The sequence below is a fragment of the Polyodon spathula genome, chromosome 17 (genome assembly GCF_017654505.1).
Source record: "Polyodon spathula isolate WHYD16114869_AA chromosome 17, ASM1765450v1, whole genome shotgun sequence".
Taxonomy (NCBI): Eukaryota; Metazoa; Chordata; class Actinopteri; order Acipenseriformes; family Polyodontidae; genus Polyodon; species Polyodon spathula.
This window is the reverse complement of record NC_054550.1, coordinates 37,056,345-37,071,918: the sequence shown is the minus strand read 5'-3', so window position 1 is coordinate 37,071,918 and position 15,574 is coordinate 37,056,345. Positions and strand designations below refer to the sequence as shown.

The following is a 15,574-nucleotide window of genomic DNA, read 5'->3' as shown; positions in this document are numbered from 1 at the left end:
TAAAAACAGAGTAATACCCACGCCCAGTGCATGTAAAAACAGAGTAATACCCACGCCCAGTGCATGTAAAAACAGAGTAATACCCAAGCCCAGTGCATGTAAAAACAGAGTAATACCCACGCCCAGTGCATTGCCCAGTGCATGTAAAAACAGAGTAATACTCACGCCCAGTGCATTGCCCAGTTCATTGCCCAGCAGAGCAGCCTGTTCACAGTATTTTCTCAGCTATGTCGTGATAGACGATTGATTGCAGAGGATGATAATCCCATGACTCTCACTGTAACATGTATCCAAGTGTGTGCCGTTTAACCCAAATGAATATGATTTCTACTGATTTTCATTGCAACTTTAAAATCCTGCTTCCTGGTACCTAATCCCGTTCTGTGATGGAAGGCAGTCCTAATCCAATAGTCTGGCTGCAGTCGGGCCATGTGACCGATGTCACAGGAGCGCATTTGGTAGCAGGAATCGGTGCTTTGAATTTTCAAACTCTAACGAGTTTGCATGTCCCTAATTTTTTATTAAAGTAAAAAAAAAAAAAAAAAAAAAAAAAGATTCAAATTTTTTGCATCAGAAAATGTCCCTGGTGCAAATAAAAGGCATTGAGTACCAAACATTGTGGTGCTGATGCTTTTATTAATTGGTGCACTCCAAGTTATTGGCCACCTATTGCTCTTTTAGCAACTCTGAGGAGATTGATTATGATGCAGCCTTGCTTTGGCTTTGGCCCGTCTGTTGCTGCATATACAACAAGATGGTGTCTGTCTCTTAACATATAATGTGTGTCTTGATTACTCCCTGCATTTAACAGAAGAACGACCAATCAATAGACTTGATTTTGACTTGTTTTTAAATTTATATGTGTTTTTTTCTGGGTAGGGAGACTGCAGTTACGCTTCGGCGCTGATGCCGTACCTTCACATGGAAGACGTTGTTGGGAGCGCAGTCAGTGTAAAGGGTGGTTCTGTTCGTGCAGAAGATCTCCAAGATCAAACAGACCCCAAGGGCCCAAAGAGCATTGGGGCTCATCGGAAAGCTGTCGGCTCAAAGCAGAAACTCCCTCTGGGCTGCCAGACCTAAAGAGGCAGTTAAAAACCTTCTGGAGTTTCAAGGGGTTTCATCAAAGAGGAGCATTTCAAGGGTTAACTCAGGGTCATCAGACACCAGAGGGGTCAATGCAGAGGTTCCATTCCCAGGAGAGGACCATGCAATCAAGGACAGGTCCAAAGAAAGCACGAACCAATTGAAGCTTGCCAAGCTTTTCAAAACAAAGACCTATTTTGGAAATGAATGTGGATTGTGATTTCAATACAGAATGCGCTGTTATCAATAAGAATCTGGATCAGGTGGTTAAAACTGCAGCAGCAGACGAGACAAACCGTGCACCGGCACACACCGGTCTTGTACGAGATTCTTTGGAAACCGAAGAAGCTACTGAACAAAGTGTTAAATTAAGCCAGAGAGCCAGCTCAGATACTGGGTGTAGTAGTTTAGTGGATGCAACCCAGTTAGATTTAGACAATGTGTTTTATTTGCCTGAACTGAATGGCCCTTTAGAATCATGTGGAGTGAAAGATGTCCCGGACAATGTGAAAGATGTTTTGGAAAATGTAAGAAACTTCCTGACAGTCTCCTCCTCGTACACTTGGCATTGATTTTCCTCCGGAGTCTCACACTGATCCTGAGATCCAGTCCGAGTTAAATCCTTTTCATTTAAACTTCTCCTTGGTGGATGTTTTGGAAAACGATTGTGAAGAGGAAGACTCCATTGTGGTTAATGGTGTAGAAAATGAACTGCTAGATGCAGATAAAGCAGAGGACTGGAAAGCACCAACGCTTGATGGCAGCCTGGCCCAAGAGTCCATCAGTAAAGCAGGGAGCCCAAGCTGGGATGATGTCTTTGATGAATGCAGTGTCCATGAGGAAGCTTTGGACAATGGTGGACAAGATCCCAAAAAATTTGAGAATCGTGAAACCTTGCACCAACCTCAAACTATAGAACTGGAGTGTAGAACTAGCTTAATTCTAGATGAGGAAGACCAGCAGAGTCACGCACGCAGTAGGGTCCCCGCTGGGCACAATGACAGCATAAACTTATTTGAAGACGACGACCTCTTTCTTGAGGTTAGTATTCCGTGTCCGGCTCTTGACACCAGCAAGCAGTTTCCTGCAGGACCAGAGCTGCAGCCAGATGCCACGCAGAAGAATCTTCTGCTTCACCAGGATGACGCTAGCCATGGTGAGGCACAGCATGGCCCTGAAGTGCCAGGCACACACAGAGAGGCTCCCCATGTCGACCAGCACAAGTCTCCAGAAGATGAAGGGATGTTTGATTGCTCGGGCGAGCTCTTCTCTGTTAACTTTGATACGGGGTTCTCACTTGAAGACTCCGATTGTGGCATCCAGGACCATGGAAACGGAACTGTGAAACTAGAGGACACCAGCGAGACCCCTACTGTTGACAGAGCTTCAGAAGTGGTTCTGTCGGATGGCACCAGCTTCCTAGCTGCTGTGTCGTCCAGGTCTCTTATTGATCTGTTTGGCAGGAACTCGTCAACGCCGGTTACCATGGACCTTTCTCCACTGTTTTATAGGGTTGTGAGTTTCTTCCTGTATTTCAAAGTGGTCTCTAACCTCACCTCTGAAACAGGGGGCTTGAACAGTGCAGAATGAGAAGTGCATGCAGGGCATTGCAGAATGAGAAGTGCATGCAGGGCAGTGCAGAATGAGAAGTGCATGCAGGGCAGTGCAGAATGAGAAGTGCATGCAGGGCAGTGCAGAATGAGAAGTGGTGCAGGGCAGTGATTCTCATCTCTCCCCACTCAGATTCCGGAGCAGGATGAGAAGTACATGGATGACAGCTTCGTTGTGCACAAGGGAGAGGAGGAGGAGGAGGAGGAGGAGGAGTTCTGGTCTGAGGGATGAAGAGGAGGTGGGGGGAGTGGAGCTGCTCCAGGAGGACTCGTACGTTGGCAGGAGGAAGCAGTACCGCACGAGGAGACACGCGCGGCTGAAACAGGCCGGGGTCCTGGAACCAGCGGACCAGCCAGTGCCGCTGCCTCCCAGAGGGAAGAAGTCTCTGGGCTGCTGCGAGGTGGGGATGGGGTTGTGCCTGCTGATGTAGGAGTAGACCTGGTGACAGCCTGGAGGGGAAAATGAAGTGGTCCACTAGCGGTTCTTCACAGAGGTCATGCTGTGGCTGGATAAAGGGGTATCAGAGGCCTCACAGTGAGCTGTTCGCTAGATACTGCCTCTTTCATCTTGAGACTGTTGAGAGTCCGATCAGGTAAGTCCAGGCACATTAATTAACCCTTTGTTGGTATTCTTTGGTACTGCTTTTTTATAGTTCAAGTTGACAATTATGGAAACTTCCAACAGGATGGTGTGTTTCTTATTCTTAGGACTGCTGGATAGGGTAATGTATGCATTTTTATTTTATATAAAGTGTAAATGTTAAATGGCTTGAAACTATGCAGGGATCATTTTAAAGATTTTCACCCGCCCCCCCCCCCCATAGTTTATAGTTTTTTGGTAAATTCAAGAATGCCATGAGGTTGCAAAAACGTTAATGACAGTCATTACGTTTTTTTTTTTTTTTTTTTTTTTTTCAAAATGCACTTTATTAGTTTTTTTGGCTCGGAGTATAAATTTAAAATTTTCACAAAATATTCAGTTGTACAGAAGTCTTAGAAAATAATTTTGACAAAACGAAGCTTGTTTTTCTACCATTGCAATAACTTGCATTCCATCTGCCCAAAAATACGACCAAGGAAACGAGGCACCTGAGAACGAGACCCTGGCTGAGCGCAAGAGACCACAGTAGCATTTCACTGTTTCATTTATATGTGTAATATATATATTTTTTAAAGTTATGTTTTTTTTTTTTTTATGAGAGAGATTGAGAAGTTTCATGATTATTAAATGCTCTTGTCTTTAAACTTTGATTGTTGTTTGCAATGCAAATGTGTCTAACCCTGTCTTCTCAGCCAGGGATTCAGTTCTCCAGTTCTTAAAGTGTTCATGATGAGAAAGTGCAACGTGTGTCCTGTTTAGACTGCCAAAAAAAAAAAAAAGTGATTTTATTATTTAAGCCACAGAATATCATTCTGAAAAAAAAATACCTTGTTCATCAAGCTTAAAAAAAATAAAAATACTGAGTTCCGATCAGTCAGTGCAGTTATATTTGAACACAAACTCCTTTTCTAATTTGAACCTGTACCCACGCAGGAGCAAGATAACAATTCTCAGGGGGGATCACAGCCTTCAGCAGGAAAAGATTCACTCTTCAAAGCACCAATTTGATTGTGCAGCATTAACTTTGAGTTGCTATTTTATTTATTTTTTTAGATGGGCAGGATAATCTGCCCTACATAAAAAGGTACATTTTGACATTTCTAATCCTTTTAAAGTTAATGGGGCCTGATTTCTATTACTGAAAATGACAATGACGGTAGCAGACTTAGCTGGAAATCAAATCACAAATCTTCACAAAAGTTCGAAGCAGTCTCCTCCGATTAACTGCAAAATGATATCCTTGGGCACAAAGCCATCAGATTTCTCCCATCCTTAATTAAGCTTGGCTAACAGAAAACAAACTGGAAAAAACCCCCACCACACACAGAAAACCCTGTCCATGCCTTCCTCTTTCTGCATCGCTTACTCCTCATTGAAGAACCTGCTCCATTGCCTTGTACTGCCGCTTCTGCACATCTCATCATTCCTCCCCCCCTCCCCCTCTAATACCATCACCATTTCTGTTTATTCTGTGTTTGAACTCAGGTACGATTTTAACTGAAGAGATTTCCAAACAAATACACACATCCCACGCCCCATGAAGTCTGGTCAACATATAAAAAAAAACAATCACATGATTATTATTATTAAGAAGAAGAAGAAGAAAACAAGCAAGCTCTCTTTCAAAGCATGGTTTCCAGCCCCCAAGACACTCTGCAGTTGACTCCTGATTTGCAAGGCAGCTTGTTCTCAGTCCCCGAGAGCGGTCAGGAGGTGGGGGTAGTTTGGGGTCCCCCAGCCCGTGACGGGGTCCCAGGACGGAGCGGCGCAGAACCCCTGTCCTTGGACCTGCTCGTCCAGGCAAGCCAGGTGGCATCCTTCTGTCACCTGCAGGGAAAATGCAGAACAATTAGGGTCGTGCTCCTGCTTCAGTTAAAATCCCTGATGCAGTTACAGAAAGGGTCCTGTTAACCAGAGGCCTTCCTCAAGAGAGAATGTTCTACTAGTGTCACTTCAGTGCAAGCCGGGTTCTATCAGGGTTACCCTCAAATGTATGTCTGTCGGACTTGCATTGCCAGTAAAAGCATATGCAATATTTAATAAATATATTCATATATGTTTATTTACAGCCCTCTGTGATTCCATTAATCACTTCCAGGCTTTCTGCAAAACTCGGTAGAACGCAGCACCGTGACAGCACAACGTGGCTTATTTCCTACTCTTTACTGCCACCTGGTGGCATGTTTTATTTGAAAATTTTACACAGTAAAAAAATAAATAAATAAGATATGTATCTGTCAGAATCCATAGCTATTTTGTTAACATGCAACATGCGTTTCATCTAAGGCCTCTATCAGTATTCAAGACTGCATTACAAACTACTGTTAAATACATAATCTGCTGGGCTTCTCTTTGACTAAAAACCTCAGCCTTGCTGTTCTTTTATATATCTGCAAAACAGAATTCCAGGTTTAGTATGTAGCAGCAAGGTTGGGTGTGGTTTTATTTGTTGTTAAATACACTGCAGCAGCTCCTCCAGGTGCATCTAAACCCAGCCGCGGCAGCACGGCAGGCACAGGGATTTTGTATTCATATCTCTTAGCCCCAGATTTCTCTCCACTGAATTTAAAAGTAGTCCCCTGGCTCCACTTACATCGAAGAGGGCACTGCTGGCGCTTCCCTGCAGCTTGTAGAGGCGCGGGTTCAGAAACCCCAGAGCCGGAAGAGATTTGAGGAAACGGTGATCGTTAATCAAGGACAGGATCCCTCCGAACACCGGAGTCGAGGCCTGGAACCAACAAACAAAACAAGTCGTTGCACTGGTGTCCCAACGAACCAGGCCATGGCTTGGAAGCTTTAGCCCACAAACTCTACACAGCTACATACTGGATTTTCAAGCAAACCAGTACATCCAAAACTATAAAAAACACGGTAGTGGTACATTTATAAAACACCAAGAGAAACTTTGTGAATTGAATGACAAACATTTCAAATTAAAAGTCTTGCTCAATGCGAGTTGAAATGTAGATTATTTGCTTTTAGAAATAAACTTAGTAAATTCAAACTAGTTGCAGGGGACATTCCCCTCGCTCCCTGTGAACAGTTCTAGCAACACCGTCACATCACTTTTGACTTGAAGCTTGGTGAAACGTCTGCAGTGCACGTTGCATTCAACAGTTGCCAGAAGAGAGGTTCTTTGAGATCTTCAAGGACGCTCACCGAAGTGCCAGACACAAACGGGATGGGGATTCTGTTGGTGACCACCCAGTAGTTATCAGACAAAGCTGCCACGTCTGGATAAGCTCGCCCGCTGCTGTTGAAGTAGGTCTTGGGAGGAAGAGCCTTCATTACTTTGAGGTACGAGTTCACAGCATTTACCTGCAAAAAGCGAGCACAGCACCAGTGAGGTTAGGACAACTCCTGCACTGGCAACAACAAAAGGGACGGCAGCATCAACGTACTGTATAAAGTGAACAAAACAATAGAAAAAAAAACAAGAACGTTGAATGATCAGGAGCCAGGGGTTTGAGCAATCAGGAACCTGTTACATTCACATGGTTGTTTTTCCCCAGCTGTGATGGTAAGAGCTATCATTTCAGAAAAGATTCAGCAGGGGGCTGGCCATTTCCAGGGGAGTGTGTCATTTCCATTGGCCATTTCCCAGAGGTGTGTGAAGTGTGAGGCTGCTGCGAGTCTGGAACCCTGCTGTCCCACTCCTGCCCTGCTGCAAGTCTGGAACCCTGCTGTCCCACTCCTGCCCTGCTGCGAGTCTGGAACCCTGCTGTCCCACTCCTGCCCTGCTGCGAGTCTGGAACCCTGCTGTCCTACTCTGGCCCCCCCACCTGGTAGTCGGGCATCTCAAACACGTTGCTGAACCCGCCGCCACTGATGTAGTCCGTCACCTCGTAAGTGACCTGGAAGGGGTTCTTGAAAGATGTCCCACCCACTGTGGTCACGTAGGGACTGGAAAGGGAATAAGGAGTGATTGTTAAACCACATATACAGAGCTACTCAAAAAGACAGGAAGAACACTGCCCACAGGAACCTCTCAAGGAGATCAGGCTGAACGATGCACAATTTATACAATTCTTTTTAGTAATGGTGCATACAAAAAGGGTCACCAGTACCAGCAGCACTAACACGTGCTCTGGGTTACAGTACAGCACAGACAGTAAAATGATTGGAAACGATGGCACGGGTTCCACTGTGAGAAGATAAGAACTGTCACACTACAGAGCAGGGGAGCTCTGATCTCTTCCGCAAAAAACACAATATGTAAACGATGCCAGGTCTTGGCAATCAATGGTAAACATGCAGCTTTAATAGAGAATGGCATATAAATACAGAGGGATGCACGGAGCTGATCCATTACAGCAGCAATGCATCCTATTTCACAGGCTTGGCAGGAGCCCTGGATTGACATTTTCTGCAGTTTGTGTTTTTATACATTTTAATTTTTTTTTTTTTTTTTTTTACTAAATTACTGAAATATCTGCACAATGCTCAAAATCCAAAAAAAGTATACATTTAAGACTTCCCCTGTGAACCCCCCGTTCCAGATGAATCAATCAGACTATTGCTTTACCTGGAGGCTGGAAAACTGGGTCTGAAAGTGTTACCCCCTTTACTGTCTTTCATGCAGCCAGCACCACTGTCACCTGACAGGGGAGAGACATGGGATTACTACACAGCACCACTGTCACCTGACAGGGGAGAGACATGGGATTACTACACAGCACCACTGTCACCTGACAGGGGAGAGACATGGGATTACTACACAGCACCACTGTCACCTGACAGGGGAGAGACATGGGAGAGACATGGGATTACTACACAGCACCACTGTCACCTGACAGGGGAGAGACATGGGATTACTACACAGCACCACTGTCACCTGACAGGGGAGAGACATGGGATTACTACACAGCACCACTGTCACCTGACAGGGGAGAGACATGGGATTACTACAGCACCACTGTCCACTGTCAGGGGAGAGACATAGGATTACGACACAGCACACGAGTGTACGAGCAGGAATAAATAACAAAAGAAAAGAGGAAAACAGAAAGAAGGGAGAGAAAGAAAAAACAGTTAAAAGGCATGAAAGAGGCGAGCAGGAGAGAGCTAGTGGTGGTGTGCGAGTCGGGCTGTACCTGAAGCGAAGAGCAGGGTGACCCCGCGCACGCCGGCTTTCATGAACTCCACGTTGATCCTCTGCATGTAGGCCTGGGACAGGCTGTCCTCGTCATCCCCGTAGCTGATGGTGTGCACCCAGGGCACCGCAGACATGTTGCTAAGCAACAGCAGCCACTGCAGGAACGGCTCCTGGGACTCATGCCTGCCTGGGAACACAGGAGGACAACACAAACACTGGAGGTACAGCGGGGTGGGGGAACAAGAAGAAATCAAAAACACACTGTTCTACACGTACTGCACTGTATCCACCTGGTCAAAAGCCTTGTCTGAGACAAGAAGACTAAAGCTTTTAAAACACAGCACAAGGACACGCGCACAAGAGGCTGCAATCAGAGTCTGGGACAAGGACAGACTTAATGCCTGACTGGTACTTAAGAGGCTTCTTTATACTGGAAGTGGCACAAGTGTGATGCTGCACAGCGAAGCCCTCCTACCTGGATTGGTGAAGACCCAGGTGGGGATGTTGGCGCCAGTGCTCATGATGTACTCCACGTCCAGGCTCGCCTCGAGCCCTGCCTTCCTGCACCTTTGCTTGCCCACGACCCTCTCCACTTCGGGCAGGTTCTTGAATCCTCTCCCAAACAACTTCATGAACTCTGCCAGGTCTGCAGGGTGGAAGTACTGCTCCAGGAACTGCAGAGAGGAGAGGAGAAGGGGCTCAGATACAAGTCCCAGATGCAGGCTGTTAGATGATTGGTCTGATGACAAGGGTGCAGAATGCCAGTCCTTGAAGTCCGCAGCAGTCCTGGCGTTCGCTCCATTATTACTGAACCGGTTTAAGGTTCTTGCGGCCGGGTCGACCCACCTGAGCGACGGCCTGGCTGTTGTTCTGGGAGGAGCCCACGTCGCTGGCTGTCAGGTTGTAGCGCTGCCTGAGGATGGAGGGTGACACCCCCAGGTGAAACTCTGCCTTCTGCTTCTTCCCATTGGCCCAAGTACGCCTCAGGGCCATCTTCGAGTCTGGGAATCGGTGGACTCCTCCCACTGTGAGCAGACAGAGGAAGCTCATACAGTACACAGACACCCAGGGGAAATGCACTGCCAGGCTTGTTTAAAAAGATCAGGCAATGCATGGATTTACACGCAATGACACAACAATCCATTTATCTACAGAAGGGCTTGCTCCTCAGGGTGCTGTTCATGTAAGATCATAAAGAATGGTGTAATCAACACCTTCCTTACAGGATCCATTTTCAAATTTAAAACACTGTGGTGTTACATTAAAAATAACTCAGGACCAGCTGCAAGTAAAAAAATAAAAATAAAATAATAATAATAATAATAATACACTTTTGGCCAGACACATAACTAAAAGGTTCTGTGCGTTTGCCTCCTTCCCTTGGGAGTCCCTATCTGGTGTGATTAGTTACCTAAGTCCAGGTGTTCAGACAGCTCGTCAGGCAGCCCGTATGGGACTGGCGACCTCACCAGTGACTGATGCCCCTTCACATAGCGGCTGAACTCACAGCCGGGCAGCAGCTTCTCCGCCACGCTGGAGACAAAGCAAACAAAAACAGGATTCACTGCGGGAGCTGGATCATATTGCCTGAGCTGCTCCCTAGATTGTATTTCTGTGTGGAGAAAAGCTACTTTATCAAGGTTACTTTATCAAGGTTACTAGACCACGCTTGGAACACAGTCCTTGGCCGACAGCACATAACTTACTGCATCTGAAAAGGCTGGACTCCATCGTAACCCCAACATGCTGCAGACGGCTGCCGTAGCGTCTCAACAAAACATTCACAATGTCATCTACCAGTGACAATTACAAGAAGTACTCGACAAAAGACATTTCCCTTCTGATAACCTAATAATATAGCTCAGTAAGTTACCTTTGTTAGTCTGAAACGTGAAAGCTTACAATATAGCAAAAACAGCAATTCAAAACTAAGTTGTTATTTTAAAATGGCAAACTTCCAATTACACGTAAGCAAATATTTTCAAACTGTCATTACATGCAAGTAAATGTATGTACACTAAACATTAGCTAGCATTATGAAACATAAATAGTGTTATGTTAATACTTTGGATTACTTGGAATTGTCTTTCAATGCAATTTCATATCACAGCAGGTGTGATTAATGTCAAGATTAACCCCCTCCTGTCTACCAGGCTGGCTGCAGGGCTTGTGCAGGAGCCCCTGTCCTTACCGGGCTGGCATGGCACACTGCAAGAAGTCCTGGGTCTCCACGCTGTGGCAGTCCTGCACTCCATGGCTCTCCAGCCACCTCCACACCACCTTCTGGGTCAGTTCCGAGGGCTGGACCAGGGCGGAGAGCTGCTCCAGGGACAGGTACTTACCTGGGGATAGCAGCGACAGAACACATGCAAGTCATTCCAAAAGAGCACCGGGGAAGAGAATCACCGAGCTGAAACACCACGCACGCCCGCACGCACGCACGCACATAGCCCGCGTGCGTACGTGCACGTGCGGGCGCACCCGCGGGGTGCACCCCGTACGCATGGCGTAGCTGCGGGCATAAGCGTGGGTATTACGTGCGTGACGGGCTGACGTACGTGCAGGCGGCATGCGTAGGTGGCGGCAGGTGTGTGACGGTGGGTGTCCAAGGGCAACTGCGTTGAGTCGTGGGCATGCGTACGTGCGTGTGGGGTGGACGGGGTGTGCAGGCGGCGCCTGTGCGTGTCGGGCACTTGGCCTGGCGTGCGGCACTTGCGGGTGGAGTGTCGCTGGCGGGCGTGTGTGATTGCGATGAAGTGTGCACGTTACGTGCGTGGGGTGGACGGGTGGCCACACGGACCTGCGTGCGGGCGTTGAGGGGAAGCGTACGTGAGACGCTCGGGGTGTGACGACGGGTGTTCGGCGTGACAGGTGTGTTGAGTGGCGGAGTGCGGTGCGTACGTGCGTGGAGGGTGGACGGGTGGGTGTGGGTGGGTACGTGTGTGGCGTGCGGGCATGCGTACGTTGCGTTGCGGGAGGTTGCCTATGACGGGTGAGGCAGAGGCGTGTGTGAAAGTGGGGGCAAGGCGTTGGGCGTGCGTGCGGGTGAATGCGTGTGTGGGCGTACAACAACAATGACAGTACCGTGCACGTGGGGTGTACGGTGTTGGTCGGGCGTGTAGTGGAATGTGTGTGGCGTTCACTGTGTTAATCTGCTGTTCCAGGACGGCTTCCTTTTGTCTTATCTGGTCAGCATCTGCTCCTTCAACACCTACAGAAGGGTAAATGTGATTCCTATACTTGGAACACTGTTTGAAGCACGTCACATTTTAATGCTTTAACTAAACAGTATTTAAAACAAAGGAGTAATCAATTAAATGAAGTGAATTAAAACACTGTTAAGAGCTACTTAGCGCAGCTTAAGAAGATTTCTTGTAGAACAGTATTTGTCCGATGCAGGACGTTTTGCACAGCAGTTTCAGACGCAGCTGCCTTGTTGCTGAAGGAGGAGGATATTCATTGCACTGGATGCAATCTCATCTGCGCACAATGAAAACAATGCACTCAGACAGCTTGTACTCAGCGGGGTGCGACCTCCTATCAACACGAGTGAAATACTTAGAGGATCTGAAACTAAAAATTAAGCAACAAACAACTCCCCTGCAAAGCACTTCTAGCAGACTTTGCGCCATGATCAGCATTATTGATCTATGTGAAGAGACAAACTGCATGCTTAGTGTGAAACCCCCGAGAAAAAGGTCAAACCTGCAGCTAGCGCTGCAAAAGGAAACCAAAACTGCTAGCAATATCCTGCTCATTGTACAATCACCTCTGGTGCATGAGAGAGAGGGACAGTCTGTGCTTGGATCATTAATTCAGTAATATAAATAAAAACAAGAGGTATAGCACAAGCCTATCCCCTGCCCAGGGTATAAATAGCTAGTCAGCGGTTGTTTTTAATCATGTGCAAAAGCAAGGGCAAGCTTTCAGAGATGGACGTAATCATCTGGACAGAATAAGACTGGCATTTACTTGGCAGTGTGATATGGTTGCATTTGTATTTTTTTTTTTTTACAGATTTCCTTTACCTTTGCACCTGAAAACAGGGCCTGTTGTCCTCAGTACGCAATCCACACCCCTGAAGCGTGTGCAAGGAAACATCACATGCTTAGTAAGTACTGTGAAACCGGCGCTTCCAGTAAGTGTCAAACCTGTGGACAGCTGCTCTACAGGAAGAGAAGCTTCACTGCACACTATCACTGCACAGCTCCACTGCTAAACAGAAACACTGCTTACAGACTCATTCAGTGAGCAGAAGGGGCTTATTAGACCTCATCTAGCCAGTGGTGTTTATGTGCAGGAAGACATTAGGACCTGGGGAAGTATTTAAGCTACCGAACCCTGGTTAGACGGCATTGTTGTCTGGTACTGAAACGGGCGGGGGGGTATCTGACCGGATCACACGGCAGACTCACCGTACTGAGAGGAATCCGGGTCCGATACCCGGCCCAGCAGCTCTCTCAGCTCTCTCACATTCCGCTGTTTAAGTGCGAAGGTCAGCTGAACCTGATCAGAGGCTGCCACACGCCCAGCATTGCTCCAGCCCTCAGGGATGCTAACACAGGGAGAGATTACGAGAGGCAGGTTCAATGCAGACTGCACACACGTAAATGGGATGAGATGTACTGCTGTCTGCAGGTCAGTCTACACAATGGTAAAAGGGTGTCTGTGCAGAAAAGCAAACGAACAACATGTTATCACTTTTAAAAGCAGTCCAAGCAGCGGGTGGAAATGTGGCACAATAACAATCAAGGGAATACCTGGAGAATCCCATTCTGTTTCAGCCATTTCAGGGTTTTTTCTGCTACCCTCAAATAAGTTACATTCAGTACAACAGGTGTGTGGTGGGTGTAACTGAGTTAAAGTGAATGTAATCACGCTAGAAGAATGGGAAGCTGAGCAATGGAAGAGCCTGATAATACCCAGAATAATCTACTCACGAGGTGTTCTGGTCAGACTCCAGGTATATGCATCTGACAGGGCAGCTCAAGAGAAACAGCAGGGCTGGAAGCCTTTACAGGAAAACATGAAACAGAAACCACAGTGAGACCCGGCATAGAAGCAAGCTCCAATCTGAACACATCAGGGAAGGGTGTGGGTGTGAGGCGAGCTCAGCTTTTGGACACGCTGTATCAGGGAAGGGTGTGGGTGTGGGTGTGAGGGGAGCTCAGTTTTTGGACACGCTGTATCAGGGAAGGGTGTGGGTGTGGGTGTGAGGGGAGCTCAGTTTTTGGACACGCTGTATCAGGGAAGGGTGTGGGTGTGGGTGTGAGGGGAGCTCAGTTTTTGGACACGCTGTATCAGGGAAGGGTGTGGGTGTGGGTGTGAGGGGAGCTCAGTTTTTGGACACGCTGTATCAGGGAAGGGTGTGGGTGTGGGTGTGAGGGGAGCTCAGTTTTTGGACACGCTGTATCAGGGAAGGGTGTGGGTGTGGGTGTGAGGGGAGCTCAGTTTTTGGACACGCTGTATCAGGGAAGGGTGTGGGTGTGGGTGTGAGGGGAGCTCAGTTTTTGGACACGCTGTATCAGAGAAGGGTGTGGGTGTGGGTGTGAGGGGAGCTCAGTTTTTGGACACGCTGTATCAGGGAAGGGTGTGGGTGTGGGTGTGAGGGGAGTTCAGTTTTTGGACACGCTGTATCAGGGAAGGGTGTGGGTGTGGGTGTGAGGGGAGCTCAGTTTTTGGACCTGGTGTATCAGGGAAGGGTGTAGGTGTGGGTGTGAGGGGAGCTCAGTTTTTGGACACGCTGTATCAGGGAAGGGTGTGGGTGTGGGTGTGAGGGGAGCTCAGTTTTTGGACACGCTGTATCAGGGAAGGGTGTGGGTGTGGGTGTGAGGGGAGCTCAGCTTTTGGACCTGGTGCATCAGGGAAGGGTGTGGGTGTGGGTGTGAGGGGAGCTCAGTTTTTGGACACGCTGTATCAGGGAAGGGTGTGGATGAGGAGTGCTCTATTATTAGACACACTGTAATATTACGGGAGTCTATGAGCTGTGCAACTTTTAACCTTTTCAGAAAAGCTGCTAGCTCAACAGGACAGGTCTGTTTTGTTTTTAAATGCCTCCACCACAAAACAACAGGCAATTGTGTAAAAACAAACAAAGATATCTATCGTTGGGAATTTAGGCAATGAACGCAATGGCCTATGACCAAGTTACCGAGTCCAGCCTTATCTTTACAATTACATTATTTATGCTTCGGTGCGTAATATAAAGCAATGAAAACAAAATAGTTATTCAGAGAAAATTCAGGACTAACCGGGCCGTCATTAGTGCAATGCTCACCATTCAACAAACAACGAAGCGAGTGCAAACACTACAATACTGTAGAGTCGCTTAACAACAAGCAACAACACAGTGGGGATTATACAGGTAGAACGCATACTGGGCTAATTTAATTAAAAAGACTACAAATGACTCGCGCGAACGGTCGTTAATAAAATGCCTCGATTTAATTCATGCCTCTTGCGTTGATGTTTTGTAAGTATAGTGACACTGTCACCGGCGTGATGCGGACATTGATTTAAATGCGCGTATATTAATATTGCACTTATTAAAATGAGCTCTACAGTACACATGGAAAAGACATCATGCTAAATATTCTTCTTGGAAAATAATAAAAGCCTGATACTCACAGACTCCTCATTGTGGGCGCTGTCCTAGTGAACAGACGACCGCTTTGCAATGTCCTTCCTTAAACCTGCTTTGCCTTTTGTCTTGTGAACGCTCCGTCTTGTCATGTGACGGTTGTCAGCTGATAATGTGCAAGCGGGATCCAGGCTAACACTGGGGGTGAATTCACAGAGATCTGATAATGTGCAAGCGGGATCCAGGCTAACACTGGGGGTGAATTCACAGAGATCTGATAATGTGCAAGCGGGATCCAGGCTAACACTGAGGGTGAATTCACAGAGATCTGATAATGTGCAAGCGGGATCCAGGCTAACACTGGGGGTGAATTCACAGAGATCTGATAATGTGCAAGCGGGATCCAGGCTAACACTGAGGGTGAATTCACAGAGATCTGATAATGTGCAAGCGGGATCCAGGCTAACACTGGGGGTGAATTCACAGAGATCTGATAATGTGCAAGCGGGATCCAGGCTAACACTGGGGGTGAATTCACAGAGATCTGATAATGTGCAAGCGGGATCCAGGCTAACACTGGGGGTGAATTCACAGAGATCTGATAA

At 47.2% G+C, this 15,574-nt stretch overlaps 1 protein-coding gene across 1 annotated transcript; it reads right to left on the bottom strand.

Annotated features, from left to right (window-relative positions):
- Positions 1-4,094: 4,094 nt before the first annotated feature.
- Positions 4,095-15,121, bottom strand: LOC121330018 (tripeptidyl-peptidase 1-like). Its single transcript, XM_041276218.1, has 13 exons — positions 15,017-15,121; positions 13,330-13,401; positions 12,805-12,944; positions 10,581-10,731; positions 9,801-9,922; positions 9,236-9,414; positions 8,865-9,063; positions 8,388-8,576; positions 7,820-7,892; positions 7,077-7,197; positions 6,454-6,612; positions 5,888-6,022; positions 4,095-5,121 (listed from the first exon to the last, which is right to left on the bottom strand). The coding sequence occupies exons 1-13, from the start codon at positions 15,025-15,027 to the stop codon at positions 4,984-4,986; spliced, it is 1,689 nt and encodes a 562-aa protein (XP_041132152.1). The 5' UTR covers positions 15,028-15,121; the 3' UTR covers positions 4,095-4,983.
- Between the last annotated feature and the right edge of the window lie 453 nt (positions 15,122-15,574).

Excerpts from the sequence above, each read along its gene's own strand:
- LOC121330018 (XM_041276218.1), bottom strand. Across the intron at positions 7,893-8,387 it reads CACCCTGCTCTTCGCTTCAG|GTGACAGTGGTGCTGGCTGC; the intron begins GTACAGCCCGAC and ends CTCCCCTGTCAG. Across the intron at positions 5,122-5,887 it reads CCAGCAGTGCCCTCTTCGAT|GTGACAGAAGGATGCCACCT; the intron begins GTAAGTGGAGCC and ends TTTTCCCTGCAG.